Source organism: Silurus meridionalis, chromosome 26 (genome assembly GCF_014805685.1).
Source record: "Silurus meridionalis isolate SWU-2019-XX chromosome 26, ASM1480568v1, whole genome shotgun sequence".
Taxonomy (NCBI): Eukaryota; Metazoa; Chordata; class Actinopteri; order Siluriformes; family Siluridae; genus Silurus; species Silurus meridionalis.
Window position 1 is genome coordinate 11,376,982 of NC_060909.1, and position 19,770 is coordinate 11,396,751.

At 36.0% G+C, this 19,770-nt stretch overlaps 1 protein-coding gene across 2 annotated transcripts in view; it reads right to left on the reverse strand.

Annotated features, from left to right (window-relative positions):
• The window catches only part of mylk3 (myosin light chain kinase 3), a 36,306-nt gene extending 17,217 nt beyond the window's left edge, over positions 1 to 19,089 (reverse strand). Inside the window, exons 1-5 of one of the 2 annotated variants that reach the window (XM_046840351.1) lie at positions 18,894 to 19,089; positions 10,890 to 10,980; positions 7,351 to 7,597; positions 3,980 to 4,410; positions 3,209 to 3,314 (exon numbers count right to left, since the gene is read on the reverse strand). In XM_046840351.1, the coding sequence (XP_046696307.1) occupies positions 3,209 to 3,314; positions 3,980 to 4,410; positions 7,351 to 7,597; positions 10,890 to 10,980; positions 18,894 to 18,971 (953 nt within the window). In that variant the 5' untranslated portion in view covers positions 18,972 to 19,089. Of the gene's footprint in view, positions 1 to 3,208; positions 3,315 to 3,979; positions 4,411 to 7,350; positions 7,598 to 10,889; positions 10,981 to 13,224; positions 14,076 to 18,893 lie in introns of those variants that run through there. The other variant, XM_046840350.1, reaches the window with a different exon arrangement.
• Positions 19,090 to 19,770: the final 681 nt, after the last annotated feature.

Genomic DNA, 19,770 nt, shown 5'->3' on the forward strand with positions numbered 1-19,770 from the left:
GGCCTTATCACACACTCAGAGAGTCTAAAGGGAGGCTCCTAATGTACAGCAACATTAAACAAATATATAGATTGTATTGGATGTGTGAAGGGTTAACTAAATGTGAAAAGATCTTTCGGATTCTTTTAGGATTGAGATACAATGCAGTTGCATATTGGATGCTGCAATGCACAAAATGCAAAATACAACACTGAGTATGAGGTTGAAACATAGAATAATGATGTATAAATACTGATCAGAGGTGGAACTACAGCCACATCGTCCAACAAGCAAGCTGGAGGAAAGCTGACCTGCACACATGGGACAGGATCAGCTGTTAGATGGTGCAGATCCTCTGCACGTTTGATTTGGCACGTTTTACGCTGGATGCCCTTCCTAAAGCAACCCTTCCCATTTATCCGGGTTTGGGACCAGCACTTAAAGTGACTGGGGTTGGTTCTCTGACCGGGGATCGAACCCGGGGCGCAGCGGTGAGAGCGCCACATCCTAACCACTAGACCACCAGGGAACCTATCAAGGTCAATATGAATAAATACCAAAAAAAATAAATACTAATCCATAAATAAAGCTGGAAAGAATTGCATTGTTGCATCCTTAAGTGAACTAAATTACCCAAAAATCCTGTTGCAAAATGAACACCAAAAATTTGAAACTAAAAAAAAATTGCACTATTTAGGGATGGGTTCCTTTTTTTAGTTGAGTTCCTCTCAAGGTTTGGTCTCCATTCATCTCAGGGAGTTTTCCTTATCACTCTGGCAACATTTCAACATTTTGAATAAAATTATAACCGCATTTCTTCATTGTGACAGTATTCACTAATAAAAGCACTATATACATAGAAATGTAATTTTATATAATTTATGAATTAAACCTTATGAATTTACCTATATACCCAGTGGCTCCTTTCCCATGATGCTTCCCCTGTAATGCATTACCTGTTTCCAAATGTTTCAAGGACTTTTTGATGTCAGTATTGTCTTTGGTATCTAAAATGCAGCTAAGCGCAATTCAGTTTCAGTAGTTCATTCAAAAAGACAAAAAAGTTCAAGGTTGTACTCCTGATTAAGTATGAAGCAGTGTGTCTCAGGTTACTTGCCAAGATTTCAGCAAATGAGTTTCATCTTGCTGTGTTTTCTCTGCATCACAGATGAACACAAGTGAGTCAATTCATGTGGCAGCCGGACAAACCCACATTTCGCAAATGAGCTTCCTTGCTTTGAATCACTTTCCCTCATTCCATTACCCTGCAACAAATTAATCCTCCACTCATCTGTTTATAAAAGACTGACGCAGAACCCAGCAGTCTGCTTAATATAACCTGCTGTAACCTAGTTAGTTAGCCCAGCTAGTTAACTTTTTCAGTGTAACATGACATATTCAAATATTTAGATGTTGTCGGATGAGTATAAAACCCCACAATAAAATCTGTCTATTCATGAAAAATGTAACATAACAATATGTCCTATAAAAAAATGTCCTATAGGGTTTTTTCCACTTAAATAGTAATAAAACTTTCTTTCAGCTTCATCCGTATTCATAATCCGCATGTTTGATTTGGCACATTTTTATGCTGGATGCCCTTCCTAACGCAACCCTCCCTATTTATCCGGGCTTGGGACCGGCACTAAGAGTGCACTGGCTTGTGCAACCCTAATGGCTGGGGTTGGTTCCCTGACCGGATGATCGAACCCGGGCCGTAGCGATGAGAGCTCCGCTCTCCACTTAAATGGTAATGGCAATGGTAAATATATATCTAAATATATATAAACTATAATATATACATTTTATTAATATATAAAACATAAACATTTAATTCCATACAGTAAACCTCATCATATTAACAATTTAGAAAAAAACTAAAAAAGCTGTTGTGGAGCATTCGTCGTACAAGTCGTCAAATGACTGACCTGTAATTAGAAAATTAATCAACACATTCCTGCCAAACAGAATTTAGATTTCACAGCTTTGCACATTTTATTTGCTCTAAGAAAGAGCATAGTATGATGTATGTAGCTTTTATGTATGTAAACTTTTCATTTTAAAGCTGTTAGAATACTGTTCCATGTCACCATATCAATTATATTAAAAAAATACATTACATAGTCATTTGCTAGCATTGACAAGTTAAATCTGTTACTGTTTTCAAAGCTGAGTAAATAGATCAAAATAACAGTTAATTTGTTCTTTAGATTTTTTTATATATGGATTTTTAGATCTCAAATTCTGCCCACTTTAAATCATATACAAATAAAGTAGTGTGATGATATTACAATTATTTAAATGAATTTAAATAAATAGTTATTAGATTCAGAGTATGAGAGAGAAAGAGAGAGAGAGAGAGAGAGAGAGAGAGAGAGAATCTGTTAGGGTTAATTAATTGTGCAATTTTCTTATCATTTGTCATTTTACTGTTATCTTCCTCAGTTAATCAATTAATCAAAGTTCATCAATTAATTTATCAAACATGTCATATTCATAATTTAAGTTTAATGGCTTGCAAAATGTTACATTTCTAAGATGCATCAATATTCAGCTCAGAAAATAATTAGTTTATACACATAATTAATTCATACACAAACTAATAAAAACAGAAGTGGGAACAGCTGTGAATAAAAACCTGTGAACACAAAGACTAATGACAAGACAGACATAACACCAATAAACACACATGGCAATAAATACAAGAATGGGAAAGTAGAAATGTGCTATTGCTGGGTTTGCTATTGTCTTGTTTTCCATGAGCTGGCATTCGGCACTCAATGCAAGGAAATTTGTAGATTAGGAAATGTTCAAAATCGCCTTTTAAACAGTTGTTTATAGGCAGTGCACTGTTTTATAATGTTTATTAAACTGACCAGCTCAACCTGTGCCTTCAATGGTCTGGACACACATACACCTTTGAGCCAATCAGAATAGAGGATTCAGACAGACCGTGGTATAAATGTTCCGCACTAAATAAATATATAATATTAGCCAACTATATAATATTTAATCACATTTTCTACAGACTACTTCTTTTTTTTGTTTACATTTAGAATATGTTTTTTAGATCATATTTGTGAAGAAATGTAGAGAATTTTAAGGTAACACAATTTTTTAAGCACCAATGTAGAAACTTTGAGGGTTCCCTCTGTAGAGTAAGAAATATATTGTACACACATCCACATATTTATGCCATAGACAGCAGAAGAGGCGCTGACCCACTCACCCTCCCAGCAACTTGTTGGGTTCCACACTGTAATAGGAGCCGATGGGAACCTGCTTGGCACTGACAATGCGATGCTCAAAAGGGGCAGGTCGAGGAGGGCAATCATCTGAGCAAAAAAGAAAAGAACACTGATTATGAAACAGCTGACTATGTCTTGGCAAGGTGTGCAAGGTGATGGGTGACATCGAAGACTTTTACTGCAGATAATGGAACAAAACAGTTTTCACATTTACGTCAAGAGCTATGACAGAACCCTGGTGTCGTTACTGTTATAATCACATACAACACCTAATGATCTATTATAAGTTTAGAAAGTACAGCTGCTAACAAAGTGTGACATTTTATATAATTTAACTATAACAGGTTTAAGATTGAGCTCATAGCAGTTACATTTAAACATTCAACAGTCCAAATTTAAGTTTTTGTTTAATGGCCAATCTTTATATATAAAGTAAATACAAGTAATTTGCACCACATTGCTGTAAAGATTTTTTTTCTGATTGCTGGTGATTATTTATTTTTTATAACAGAAGCTCTGAGAGTAGCACAGATGAAATCAGATGTACTTGAGGAACCCATGCCTTATTTTCAGAAACCACTTTTAAAACACTAGGACATTCTTTTTAACTTGTGTGTGAATGTGTTCGTGTGTGTGTGTGTGTGTGTGTGTGTGTGTGTGTGGTCTTGAAGTTAAAATAAATAATTTACAGCCTCCAACTTTTAAAGTGCTAAAGACTTTGTCAAATGCTTTATGCCATTTATTTTACATACCAATGATAGGAAACTGTAAATCCAGACTTGTTGATTTTGAATCAGCCTCACTCTCTGGTACAAACCCCTCCACTTCAACATTTATTGAAGGTTTGATTTTGCTCTGGGGTGTATCGGGGTTCTCCAGGACCACATGTACAGTCTCAGTATTGGTTTTCTGGGTGAGCAGTTCGGGTCTTGGCTCATATTCAGCTTCTCTCAGCTGTGGACTTTCCAGAGCAGCTGTCTCCTTCTGTTCCAAGTTTGCCATGATTGGCAGGTCCGGCTTTGCAGCATGACATGGCTTGGCTTTAGGGACTTCTTTTGTTTTATGCTCACATTCCCTCTTCTGATTTGGCTCCTCTTTTTTAATTAAAGAATCCACAGACAGCAGGAGAGCAACTACAGGAGCATTTGTCTGCTCTAAAGCACTGTGTGTTTCTGAGGTTTTGCTAGAAATACATAATCCAGATAATTAGTTTAATAATCCTTCAACATGGATGTTATCACATTCATACACATTAAAGCTTGGTCTTAAGAACACCATGCAAAATGGCAGAAATCAGCAGGCCATGACCAACAGAGTGAATTGGAACTGCCAATTAGGAAGCAATAAACTGTCAGAAAATCTGTGTTTACTATGCAGCTGAAATGAGCTGTGGCGCTCCTTCACACAGAATATTTTATCGCAATTACTGATAACTACAAGCAGCAGCTCTCAGTCCTGCTCCTTTTTTCATGAACTGCAGCTTTATCATCTCATTAAACATTGGGCAAATCAAGGAAAAATTGGTGTGTTAACACACGTAGGTTGGATATTAAAGGTGTTACCTTTTTAGTGTTAATTTTCCAACTAAAGGCATATTTACACTGCTGGAACCTTTTCAGGAACAAATGAACTTTTTAATGGATTTCTTTTTTTTTTTCAGTTAAAATTCCCCAAATCAAAAAAAAACTTTATTTCAGAACTGCAGGAACTTATTTTCTTTTTATAAATATTTTCAGGAATTTCTTTTTTTTTTTTTTTATCATTTTGAAAAATTCAAAGACTCTTTTAAGAACACTTTTACAAAGGTAGGAGTCAGGAAACAGATTATAATCATATTCTGGATGCAACCAATTATTATGAAAAACACCTTTTCAAGAACTAAGGAACCTTTTTATGAAATCAGGCACAATTTTACCAAAAAAAAAAAAATAGCTTCTATATAGCTATATTATGCAATCCATGAGAATTGGTTTATCACTAATTTTAGTACTTTAATGTCTTTTTTGGCTCTGGAATCCTTTTCAGGAAACCCAGTCCTTTTTATATGCCAATGCTTGATTTCAGGAAGCAATTTTAAATACATTTTAATTTAAAGTTCTTCTTGATGATTCATTCCTATAGTTCTGCGTTGGAGAACCTGATGTTTTGAGAAAAACATTCCTGTTTTATGGAAAGGTTCCTGTGATGTAAAAAGAGCAAAGGTTAGCAAGCTACTGAAACTAAAAATGAAACATGCATAGAAGCAGTGTGACATAACAAGAAAGGTTAAGTATTTTTCTACAACTTTTGCTTTACACAATTCTTAGAGCAAAATGAAAAAGCAAGGAACAGGAACTCTGCCAAAGAATTCTTTTTCAGGAGCGTTTAAAGAAACTTTTTAGTTTCTTAAAATCAAATCATGACTTTAAAACTCTCATTGAAAAACTTCAAATTAATCTGCCCCTGGTGATGTTTGCCTGGGTGTCTTTAAATCTTATACATCAAAAGAATGAGGCACCTTTACAAAGGACACAAAGGAGCATGTAGAATTCCATTACTACAATTTCACAGAAGCTCTCATGAAATATCTCCAGTCATCAGAAAGCACACAAACAGTGCACAGGAACCTGTAAAGGTCTCCTGACTCTTTGCAATAAAACACCTCCATCCTTGATTGTGAGTGACAGAAGCCTTTTGTTGTTCACATATGATCTGCATTCATCAAATAAAGACATGCAGTCACTAAACTGTGCCTCTCCAAACAATGCAACCGTACATCACTGTGGAAGTGTGTGTACGTGTGTGCAGATATCTTGCATTGAAGTGTATAGGAGGGGCATCTACGTTGAAAAGCGACACAGGATTTGCATTGAAGTGTATAGGACGGTCATCTACGTTGAAAAGCGACGCAAAGGGGCTCCCTTCTGCGTCGGATGTCTACGCCATCCGAGGCAATGTCGATATGTGACTGGCCTGTGTAGGTGTGTGAGTACATTTGTGTACGTGTGTGAGGATCTATGTGTATACTTGTATGGATGTGTGTTCTGTCCTCTGAGGTGATGCTTGTATGAAAGTACTTTTATTATGAACAGGACGTATTTTAGCGAGAGAGAGAGAGAGATACAAAAGAGAAACAAAAAAAAAAGAGGATAGAGAGAGAGAGAGAGAGAGAGAGAGAGAGAGAGAGAAAGAGCTACCACCTAAGAGTTGTCTCGCTTTTAAAATCATTTACTCTGTCAAACTCATGGCAACATGTAGCTTTTTTTTCCATTTAGTAGCACATGCTTTACCCTTTATCCTCTAATGACTAGGGCACAAACCATGGGGTAAAAAGAAACAGCTATTTCAAATGACAGCAGCACAATGCTGAATCTTTCATTAGTGTGTCTTTGGCACCAGCATGAGAGACAGTGGAATGATAGATCAGTCAGAATCATATAGATACAGGTCTTGAGTTTCAACTAATGTTCACAACAAACATTAAGCATGGGGGAAAAATGTATCTCAGTATCTCAGAGACCTTGTCTGCGGCAGAGTTTTTCTCAGTTTTTAGATTTCAATAGCTGCTTGTCTCCTGAGATTTTTACAAACACAGTTGTCTCTGGAATTTCACTTCCAAACATCTGGCAGTTTAGCAGGTGAAAACACATGGTTGATGAGATTTAGACTGGATCAAAGTGACTAGAGTACAGACCACTCTTTCTCTCTACAACCATGCTGAGCAGAAAAGCATTGCAGAAAAAGAATACATCAGGCTCAAATGCTGTGATGTATTTCCAAAATTCATTCTTATTTCAACAATGACCAAATCTAATGATAAAAACATGTTGACCGTTGCTACTCGTACATTTAATGATGTAGTTAATGCTTAAAGGAAAAACAGAGTATGTGGTTATGGCAAACAGCAGAAAGTCCTGTTAGTGAGTGTTTAAGTTAAAGCACCATTTTACACATTCCTAAATCCCATCTGGGAGAAAATTTCATTAACTCTGTTCTTTCGTTCCTGACTGAACACATGAAGGAATCGATTAGTTAAACTGAGTGTGTCAGATCATTCAGTGAAGTAGAACTCAAATCCCTGCATCACTGGTGTTTAGTAGAATAAGTTCCACAAGACTGAATCGTTTAGATGTTACAGGCTCACCTCTCAAGCAGAGGAGCTGCAGTCACAGTCAATGTTTCTGCAGACTTATGATCTTTACTAACTTCAGGAGCTTCGGACTCACTCGGGCTCTCAGGAGAAAAGGCCTGGACTTGGCCTGGCTCTCTGCTCTTCAGCGTCACCTCTTTTGGCCTCCGCAGGGATTTAGAAACTGGAACTTTTGTTGTCACAGCGGGAGAGGAAATGAGGGCTGGAGACTTAATTTTATGCTCTTGATGCTTGTATGTGACTAAAGAAGAAAAAGTGCCATCAGTGAGTTAATTTTAAATGAACAAATAATACATAATATCATTATAATAAAATATTATATAGATGATATATGGTATATATATATATATTAGGGGAATATATATATATATATATATATATAATTATATATTAGGGCTGTTAACACAAATTAATTTCAACAACACAATTTTATTAACCCACAATTAATACAGCACCATTTTTGTTTGACCATTTTTATTAAAAATGTATATACACAAATATAAAAGACCTGAAATTAAAACCATCAATGCAACACACATTTATTCATGACGTCCTTTGTTTACTGAAATATAAAAAAAAACTCCAATGAAATTTGTTTTATCACTAAACACGTTTTACTGATGCACCAAGTCTCAAATCAAGCATTAAAATACACCACGATGCACACATCTGGCAATAAAAATTGGCCGTTTGGAAACATAGCAAAAGTTCTGTTTGGTGTCCCGATGATTTACATAATTTAAAACACCATAATTACTTTCAAACATTTTCTATTTTCTATATTTTGTCTTCATGCTCTATGCTTCACTAATAATAAACATACATTTTCATAAAGCATCCATATTTGTCCATGCCCATGTTGATTAAAGTATTAAAAACTTGAAAAGTATTAATTTAAGGTACATTTAGTACAGATAAAAATGTGCAATTTAAAAGTTGCGATTAATCACGAGTTTACTCATGACAATCATTATTGAATATAATACAATATTTTAATTTCAATATTTTAATTAATTGATTAATATATATATATATATATATATATATATATATATATATATATATATATATATATATATATATATATATATATATATATATGCGAATCTCCCGTTCCACCACATCCCAAAGGTGCTCTATTGGATTGAGATCTGGTGACTGTGGAGGCCATTTAAGTACAGTGAACTCATTGTCATGTTCAGGAAACCCGTCTGAGATGATTTGTGCTTTATGACATCGCGCGTTATCCTGCTGGAAGTAGCCATCAGAAGATGGGTACACTGTGGTCATAAAGGGATGGACATGGTCAGCAACAATACTCAGGTAGGCTGTGGCGTTGACACGATGCTCAATTGGTACTAATAGGCCCAAAGTGTGCCAAGAAAATATCCCCCACACCATTACACCACCACCACCAGCCTGAACCGTTGATACAAGGCAGGATGGATCCATGCTTTCATGTTGTTGATGCCAAATTCTGACCCTACCATCCGAATGTCACAGCAGAAATCGAGACTCATCAGACCAGGCAACGTTTTTCCAATCTTCTATTGTCCAATTTTGGTGAGCCTGTGCAAATTGTAGCCTCAGTTTCCTGTTCTTAGCTGTCAGGTGTGGCACCCGGTGTGTTCTGCTGCTGCTGTAGCCCATCCGCCTCAAGGTTCGATGTGTTGTGTGTTCAGAGATGCTCTTCTGCATACCTCGGTTGTAATGAGTGGTTATTTGAGTTACTGTTGCCTTTCTATCAGCTTGAACTAGTCTGGCCATTCTCCTCTGACCTCTGGCATCAACAAGGCATTTGCGCCCACAGAACTGGATATTTTCTCTTTTTCGGACCATTCTCTGTAAACCCTAGAGATGGTTGTGCGTGAAAATCCCAGTAGATCAGCAGTTTCTGAAATACTCAGACCGGCCCGTCTGGCACCAACAACCATGCCACGTTCAAAGTCACTTAAATCACCTTTCTTCCCCATTCTGACGCTCAATTTGAACTGCTGAAGATCGTCTTGACCATGTCTACATGCCTAAATGCATTGAGTTGCTGCCATGTGATTGGCTGATTAGAAATTTGCGTTAACAAGCAGTAGGACAGGTGTACCTGATAAAGTGGCCGGTAAATGTGTATATATATATATATATATATATATATATATATATATATATATATATATATATATATATATATATATATATGTATAACAGGCTTATGGCCATTACAATAACCAGATTACAGTTCAGAAATCTACTTATTTATTTATTTTTTGTACAAAATTTGCTACAGGCACTGATTTACATTTATATCATATATAATAGGATACATTCAATTCACGTTACCATCATACTCACTACAACATTAACTCTAAAGGTGGAGCTGTTACAATGATTAGCTTTGTTGTTATATGAATGTGCTGCTGATTGCTTTAATTATTATTAAACATTAAATTATTATTATTATAAAATGATAAGACTGTGAGCATCATGTGAGTGGAAATAAATCTGACTTGAATAACCTTCAGTATCTGTCAGATCTTATAACGCAATTGAATTTGAGATGTTTATGTTATGTTTTTTTCTCCCCGTGTCAGTGCTATCCAGTCTCCCAGTTTTCCAGGTGTCACGTGTCACAAATTCTAACCTTTTAGTGGACCAGCACTGCATGCAAAGATTCCCACTGCATTTCTTTTCACGCATTATCACTTGGCAACTCGGTGCACATGGAGAGAAGTATTGAAAGTGTTCTGTACAGGACCTGACTGATAATGTTAAACACTGCTTTGGAGGAACCATGGTAATGAATTCTTATTATAAAATACAAAAAAAGTATTAAGGTGATAAACTTTTTATCAAGGTTAATTTGTTAGTAACAGTCCTTAACTTTGTGATTCAGAACCGAAGGCTTTAAAAAGATTAATTAAATAGCAATTAAGGGCTATATTTAAAGTTTGCAAATTTGTTTAAAAGATTTAATATTATTAAGGCTGGAAATGTTTATTATATCATGAGTTTGGCATATAACCTCTGTGTAGTTCATGACTGTAATATTTTTTAAGGCATCCAAAAACAGGATTATTTTAAACACAAACACTCACCTTTAAACCCAGGAAAAATCTGTTTATCATAAAAATAAAATGTTTCTGTCAAATTAGTTCTGCACACACACACACACACACACACACACACACACACACATATATATATATATATATATATATATATATATATATATATATATATATATATATATATATATATATATATATATATATATATATATATATATATATAATTATAGCCTCCAACTGGATAAAAAATAAATAAATTTACTTCATAATGTAAACATTAAAGCCTAAAAAATTTTTTTTATTATTATCAACACATCTTGCTTTCAACCCAAAAAATTTTAAAGCTTGGTTGAAATGTATGGCTCACGGATGAAAAATATTTATATGGAAGCCATACAAATTGATGATAAAGCTCTGCCTCTGAGAACGCTGATAACGCAACAGACTTTGGTGAGAGACTCGATCTCTTACCTGCAGGTTGCTCATTAATTTCCTCTGGAGCCTGAGTTCCTGTGTTACAGAAAGAGCCTTTGGCCTTTGTGGCATCATCTGATGTATTTTTCTGTGGGAGAGAAAGAAACGGTAAAGGTGTGACAGATTGCTTTTGGATGAAATGAAGAACCTGCTGCTGGTTTAAAGCCATGGTGGCACTGTGATTTTTTTTCCCCCTTAGGTTAAAAGAAAAACATACATTATATGGATCTTCACCTATTGTCTGTCTGTCATCATTCAAAATAAAAATGACCCTGGAGGCATTTGTTTATTATTATCTGTATGAAAGATGTCATAAATGGCTCCCACTAATCAAACAATAAATACACAGCCAGAGGAAAATCAACAAATTAAGCTATTCTGAATGGTCTGCAGTGTTTTTTTTTATTAATAAGAACTTCAGTGATGTTGACAGATTTAATTCAGATGGATAGATAACTAAGAGAAAGTATCTCCAAATTGGCAGGTGTTATAGAATGTCCTTTTATTCGGTGGTTAGTATTACCAAAAGTGATCCCACACAACAGCTACTGTAGAATAAATTCTGAAAATGTTCATGCTGGCTCTGATAGACAGATGTCAGAACACATAGTGCATGTGGGCCTGAGTAGATGCAGAGAGGTCAGAGTGCCCATGCTGACCTCTGTCTACCACTAAAAGCACTCCAAATTGGGCATGTGAGCATCATAATTAGACCATGGAGCAATGGAATAAGGTGGCATGGTCCAATGAATCAAACCATGGGAACTATGGGGAAATTGTTGGTCTAGAGGATGCAGTGTGATGCTCTAGGCAATTTCCTGCTATGAAATTGTGGGGCCATTACATTTATGTGGATGTTACTTTGACACATACCACCTACCAAAAGACTGAGCAAGCACACCCCTTTGTTGCAAACATATTCCTTACTGGTGGCCTCTTTCAGCAGGATAATGTGTCCTGCCACAAACCATTCTGCTCAAGCATCTGTGAAATGTTTTGGACAAACAAGTTTGATCCATTGAGGCCCCAAACTACAAATTATGATTGAGGACTTAAAGGATCTGCCAATGTATTGGTGCCTGGCAGGACACCTTCAGAGGTCTTGTGGAGCCAGTGCATGGCAAATAGGGACCTACACAGTATAAGGCAGTTGGTTGTAATGTTATGTTTGGTACTGCAGGCCTCTCGGTTATTGGTTATATGTAGAGTGCTCCTTCTTTCAGAAGTTGAGCCTTAAAAACAACAAAAAGGTACTTTTTTAAATCTTTTTTTCTTTCAAAAGCATAGACTGGACTAGGAGAACTGCAAATTATGTGCTGTCACAGTTCCCAGTCACATTCCTACATAATTTTTCCCTGAGTGTTTATAGCATTCTCCAGGCCTGCCTTGTCACACACTCCACTTAACGATGTGGTTACGCTGTCTGACCACAGATCAGGCAATTAAACCAAAGTATTTTGCCTTTCTATTGCCAAGATTAAAGAATGAGAAAGTGGAGCATGTAGAGAGGGATCTTTTTAAAACTGATGTACATTTAAAAACACAACTGCAAGAAACTTTCTTGTTTTGTTTTGGAAATTAGAATCTCAGAATCTGTGGGGAACATTTTAAGCAACAAAACAAGTATGTTACATCAGATACTAATTTTTTTACCAAATTAAACACCCAGAGCGATGCTGTTATAGGAAAATATTCAATGGGGAAGCTGGTTTCTGTTTACAGAATATAACAGCAATTCCCAAGTGTTCTATTACTCTTTATGTTTGCACAGTAATTGCCAACATTGCTTTTTTATTTATTAAATAATGACACAATAACATATTATGAAGAATCATATAGAATTGAAGACCAAACACTGCTGTGTCTGGTAGTATCTGCCTCAAGGTTCAATGTTACTAGGGTTTAAGTTTTGTTTTTGTTTTACAATTACTAGACAATTTCCATACCTTTCAGTTCAGAAAAAAAGGCTAGAAAGGAAAAGAAAAGTACAACAATGGTTTCATGGTTTATCTTTAGAGACTTTGGTACCAGCTGAACTCAGTAATCCAGGTCAAGTGTCCTTGCAATGGCATATGAAACATGAAACTTCTCTGTGCTCATACTGGTGACCCAGAAACATGTTACAATGGAACGTGGACTTTGTTTACCAAATGTCAAGAATAGAGCAACAAGGCTGTAAGTTCAATATACTAACATAAGATATTATAAACAACACAGATTTTGTCTCAGGTATAATTCTTTTATAAAATGTATTAACATTAAGACAGCTACTCAGGTAACAAATACAAACAACCCAGACAAAATCCCTCTTTATGCCCAGAAGTTCACTAACCTCATCCTCTGATGTGTTAAGAAGACCTTGCTTCCTCCAAGGCACGACACCACTGAGAATGAACTCTACTATCTTTGAGCTGCGAAAAACTTCGCCCACGTACCCGAAAACTTTATCCAGGGTGGACACTGAACTTTCTATTCCCTCAATTTTTTTTCTCTGCCGCTGGCCTTCTTGTTTCAAGCTCATCAGAAGGGCCACCGTTTCTTCACAAAGGGATCTGACCTCTGAAATCACAGCTGAGTCGCTCATGTCTTGATCTCTATCAAGAGGTTTCATGAAAGATTGTCCCAGAGTTTTTTCTTGTCTGAATTGTTCAACGTTTTTCTCCAACGCACCCATTCCTTGGCATACTGATTCTAATTTCTGGAGCATTAAACTCTGTGTATTTGTGATCTGTTCAACTCTTCCTTCCAGGAGGATTATTTTCTTTTCAATGTGACCAAGACTTCCCATAAGAGTTGAACTGGCCTTCTTTGGTGTCCCAGATACTGCTCCAGAGTTGTCCAGCTTGGCACCTTCATACATCTTGGCAATGCAGGTGGCCAGAGTCACCGGTTTACTCATGATTAGAGTGAAACACAGTTAGAATAACAGCTCAGGGGCAAGACAAAAATGCAGGAGAAGGAAGTGCCACTAATCCATCTGGCACAGAGACCAAAAGTTATCAGAAATGCTATTTCAGTCCCCCTATCTTACTCCTCATAAGGCTTCTCTTTGGTGATGTTGTGCCTCCCACTGAAACAAGCAGCTCGTCCAGAATGGTGTCAGTATGCACCAGAGACATGACACCACTTAAATAAACACCTCCACTCTGGTATCTTATCGCCACACTTCTATTTTTCCGCCCCCTTTTCTGTTCCACTCTATTGAGCTCGCTCTGTTCAAGCGCTTTTATATAGAGCCCAGAGCTGCCAAAGTTCCAGCAGTCCCTTGACGTCACTAAAACATTTAAATTTAACATGACAGATGCTGTTGACAAGGAATGGTATTTTAGGAATGGGCATTAAAATTATAAAATGTAAAGTAGAACAGAATCATTTGGAATATTATGCAGGTCTGTCTAAATTGGGTTAGTAGTTTTCCCTTGACAAATCTGTCTTATAATTTGCTATGACTTTGGGTTGACTCTTACTGTAAAAATAAATCCCTCTGGACATGGGTATGAAGATTATTCGCAAACTGGAATGTCAAATGTGTTCTCTCTTCAATCAAAGAATTTAATCATGCTGCCTCCTGCCAGGAAAACATTGTTTGAGAAAGAAAAAAAACAACTGATACCTGATACAGGGGCTTTCTTTTTTCACTAAAATAGAGGCAGAAAATAACTGGACAGAAGCATGGATTCTTGTCATTGTGTTTGCACAATACAGAACACATTTTGTGAAATGAAATAGTGCAGAATGTTCCTGAGAGGCAAAGCTGTTTTAGTTTTCATGTCTCTAGTCAGTAATCAGTAGATTGAAGTTTGAATCCTGGGGATGCCACAAAATGGTACCAAAAAATAGAGAGAATATTCATTTTGTCTAGATGAAAAGGACAAGACGTCTTGACAATCACAATGCTGTCAGTTCATGTATACATAATAGGCCAGTAGAGCAACAGTTTAAAATTTTCAATGGCATTTTGTGTCTTGAAGTACATATTTTACTTTTACCATCTGCTGTTTTGTGATTCATCTGCTGATCTTGTATTCAGATCTCTGGAAAAAAGGCCAGTACCAAACCTCAGAATCTGGTCCTAAAGAGTCCAAAATCATGACTCAAAAATCAAGTACTCAATGACAAATATTCCACAACATATATAAAGCATGTATGTAATATGATAACATGCATGTGCTGTCACTAAAAGATAACATTGCACTTAATAACAAATAGAGAACAAAAAATCAGTACAGTAAAGAATATCTTTTGTTTTTATTCTATAAGCATTTTACATTGTTACACTGCTTTATTTTTACCATGAACCAATTTATGTATTGTTCACTACAGTTATTTTACACTGCCTACATGCTGTACACTATACAGTAGATATTCCCTGTGTAAAAAAATAAGAATTTATCACTTGCATTCATATAAACCCTGGATTACATTGATATTATTATGCTATTGCAGCTACCTCGAAATAGCCATAATCCATAAGGACATGGCATCCCAGGATTAACTAAATTAAATTAATTTAACTAAATGAACATTGAAAACATTTGCTTTTCTCAGTATCACACAAGCTGATGGGCCATGCAAGTCAAGAGTTTTTTCCAGGAAAAAGAAAAAGTTAGTTGAACATATGTAGTCATAGATGTAGTAACAGCCGACCCAACCCACACTGAGCTGAGTTTCATGTTCTAAAGACGAAGCTAAAGTCAATTGAAACAGAAAGTACAAAAGTCTGCATAAGAAGCAGAGGATCAAGTAAAATGTTGTGTTATTTAGGATTTTTTCCCTCAATTTAAATATTTTAATTAAATTAATATTAATTATATTAAAATGATTTGAGCATTGATTAAATGATTTGATGATTGAATGATTAAAGCTATTTGAATGCAAAAACTTTTCACTGAGTTCAAATGAATATTATTTCATTAGATTGATGTGCATTATAGCTATAACTATAAAAAAGAAAAATATAAAAACCTTAATTATCCTCAACTGTGACCTTCAAAATAGATTATAAGACAATTTCAGATCTCAGGTTGCCCCTGAACACCACCAGGCTATTTTTTGTGAATAGTGCTGTTGTAAATTGTCTCAATATCCAATTCAAACTGTGTACAGAATGTACAAAATAATCTGACTCTTAAAAAAAAAAATCTGATTTCAGATAAAGTAATAAAAAAAAATCATTTCATTCGATTTATATCCAAAGTACTTCAGATATAATTGTGAAACCTCCACATGGATTTCACAACATGGAAAGTACATAAATAACAGCAATAGTTAAGTACCTGCTTCCAGACTGTATGGAATCATCAAACTGTCACAACCATGGTATTTAAAGCATAGTATACATACAACAGTGCAGGGAGTTAATAAGCGTTTGTACACACTCATGTGTCAGATGTAAGCAAGTGGGCTTTATTTATAAATCCTTCCCCACCGAGAACATAGTTTTCCACCCTGAACTGGTGCCAGATCCCGAGCATTCTCTTTAGATGCATGTTATGTAATGAACAAGCAGTGGAAAGGTACAAGCTAGATGCTTTCATTTATGCTAGAATGTGACTCCATCAAGACCTTTCCACAGAGAGCATTTATAGTGGCTGGAATTCATCGTTACCAGTAGGTGTTAACTCAATTTCCCAATTCGCACATGGTACACGAGTGTTTTCGGGGCATGGAGGATATCAGGCAGGCAGCGACTCAGCTCATAAATGAATATTTTCTCACTTCAGCTGTGACTGTCCACACATTTACATGTGATGAAGGAGACTGTGAATAGGAAAAAGAAGCGTTGACATCTCTTCATTCTGCCCAGAGAAATAAGTTTAAACCTAAAAATGAAGTCATTGTATACAAAAAATGGATGAAACTATATATTTTCTTATATTGTATATTATCTCTTATTGAACACCCAATTAGATTAACATCCAGAAAATGTTCTGCTCTGCTAAGCTACAATTTTAAGCTGGTGAGGCATAATGATTCAGGTAACTTAAATATTCACAACATTTTAAAGGGACAGAATCAGCTGGAAAGAAAGAAACAAAACAATTTAACCTTTGACCTTTGATCACGTTGACTTTTTAAAGCAATAAAACTATAAGGCTGCCAGACAACAGGTGGAATTGCAAATGCAGACCTAGTAAAAATACTTCTAATTTTAATATAGCATGTGACAATATTTTTTTAGTTTAAATATGTCATTTTATTGCTCTTGAACATGGGTTATAGATCTACTTAAGCCTTATATAAGCTGTTCATGACAACTGACCTAACCCTGAATAAACGTTTATAGCCTTGTTTACAATTTCAATGTCAAATTTACATTTGCATGTAGGTCTACCTAGGAATATATACGCAGTTGTATTATACAAATGCATACAACGAGTGTTGTGTATCCTTTGATAGACCTCTGTATATATTCATTAATACTTACATCAATGTAATAACGCCACCAATACAGATTAAAATATAATCTTGCTTATGTTTATGTGAATGATTTTTAGTAAGACTAGTTGCCAAATTTAAATGTAAAGTTACAACAGTGCTATAACACACTATTAATTACAGTTATGTATATATTAAAATAAGGCATAATTGCTACCATTAATTTGTTTACAATGGCACATGACTATTTTGTGACTCTGACAAATCAACAAATTATAACATTCTTATGTAAATTGATTTGAAGTTTGGATGAAGATGTAACGTGACTTTATGTAAAATAAAATCTGGCCCTGGATTTAGATGTTATCAAAATGAATGAAGGCAGGCTTTATGGGAAGCCTGCCTATATGTTTTTGTAGGGTTTAATTTTGGAAGAAAATGTTATGCAGCTCTATGAATACTTAAGTAAAGAATTAGGAATAGAATACAGCTATACAGTAAAACCTGCTTTGTGAGGCATATAATTATTATACTAATGAGGATCAACATGGTGTCCATTGTAAGCAACATATTTCTAAAATAAACTGACATTCCTAGCAGAGAGAATGCATTACGTTCATGCGTTATGCAAAAGGTCAGTCATGTGCGGTATCTCATGAATGCATTATGATCAAAAGTACAAATGACTAGTGTGAAAGTTCATATCTTGTCACAGCCATTTGCACTCCAAACTTCGCTCTAACGATATGCTGTGAGTCAAACGGAGGAGATTTTCCATGTCCTGGAGGACGTGAACCATGTCCCACTGTTTGTACATAGCAACATTTAGCCTTGACCTATGTGAGGTGACGGTTTGTACTGCCTTCTCTGTTTACAGAGGTCTTCTGTCCATCCAGAGATCTATGACATGACAGGACACTGCAGCAGAGCTCACACTCAGTGGAATGTGCTCCTCCAGGACCTGAGCTTCAGATCAATTTACTAATTACATTTCACTTGTCATTGTTAGCATTTTGGTCTTGCTATTAAGTTGCATAAAAAAATTATCCTTAGTAACAATGAATCATTTTCCTGAACACCAAATAGGATAAAGTTGCTTGCTGATTCCAAGATCATTCTCCTAAAAGGAGATTTACTCATCCATGTGAAAATATATATGAGGATGATTCATAGCTCAAGATTGATGGGAAAAAAAATAATACTGAAAATAACACTTTAAATGACAGTTAAAGCAAATGCACCAGTCTGAATATCATAATCCTCTCTCCTACTGTGGCTTTCGCATGACGCAGCATCTTAAAAATGTCAATAATCCGCCTGAAATTGAACTTTTTCATGAAAGATCTAACCGCAAAACAAAAGAAGAGCTTTGTTAGTGTTCCTCTCTATTCCCAATACCAGTTTGTTATTTAAATGCAAATCCTGATGTTTCACAGCCCTCCTTTTTGCATATATGTGAATTCACACAGTGTAGTACCTGAATTCCTCAAAATAACCGAGCACTCTCTTATAAAGCTCTGCCATTATCTGGTGCTAAAAGGCTTCATGTGCATGAAGCACAGTCAGTACTCGATGTCATCATGCAAATTATATTAAAATAGAAAATAGATTGCATGTAGTTACCGTGAATTTGCGGATGTAGTCGGACACGCTGAACCCACTGGTGCTGAGAAGCAGAGATTTATAAATTGATGTCCCCATGTCAATGTTTTTTACTGAAGTTCACAACATCTGGACTCTCAGGGGTCACAATGGTTGTGGACCCCGTAAAGGAGTTCTATCTTCCTAGCCCAGTTCCCCTTTGTCTGTTTGCAGCTCTTCTGACACAAGAGTCCCTTCAGTTTGGCACCAGGCCCAAAACACTTCCTGCGCAAAGATAACAGCTGCCTGAGATTAGTTTGGTATGCTGGAATTGTCAGGGTACTGTTTAGTTAGCGGGGTACAGATTTGTTTTTATACATTGGAACTGTCCCTAGAGAAGGTTTGTGTGTTGTCTCCACTATTAGATCAGAGGGCAGAATAGGAAAGACAGGGACACTCTAGTCCTGAATACAGGACTATGTTTTTTCATAGGTTTCTCTTCTGGTGTGTCAGTAGCACTGCAGTGTGGAGGCATCAGCTTCTTAAGCACAGATCTAAGAATTTTTTATATTGATATGGTTGCTTGTGTTTTATACATCCTTGAAACTTAAACTCCCTCAGATGTCTTTCATTATAAAAGCTTCGTGCAAAGTTCAAATATTTACTTCGTGATGTTGGTCAACATGCTGTGATATGTGATGCATCAGACTCACATATCAGATAACATTACAGATCCAGTCATTAGAGGGGACGACGTTCTGACTAACATTTAATGCTTCTTTTTCCTCCTTCTTCTAGCTTTTCCTCTTTTTCATATACGTGTATACAGTAAGTGCTTTATCGTGGTCAGGTTTGTGGTCAACCTGGAGTCTGTGCCAGGAACACAATAAACACAAGGCAGAAAAAGACATGACCTGGT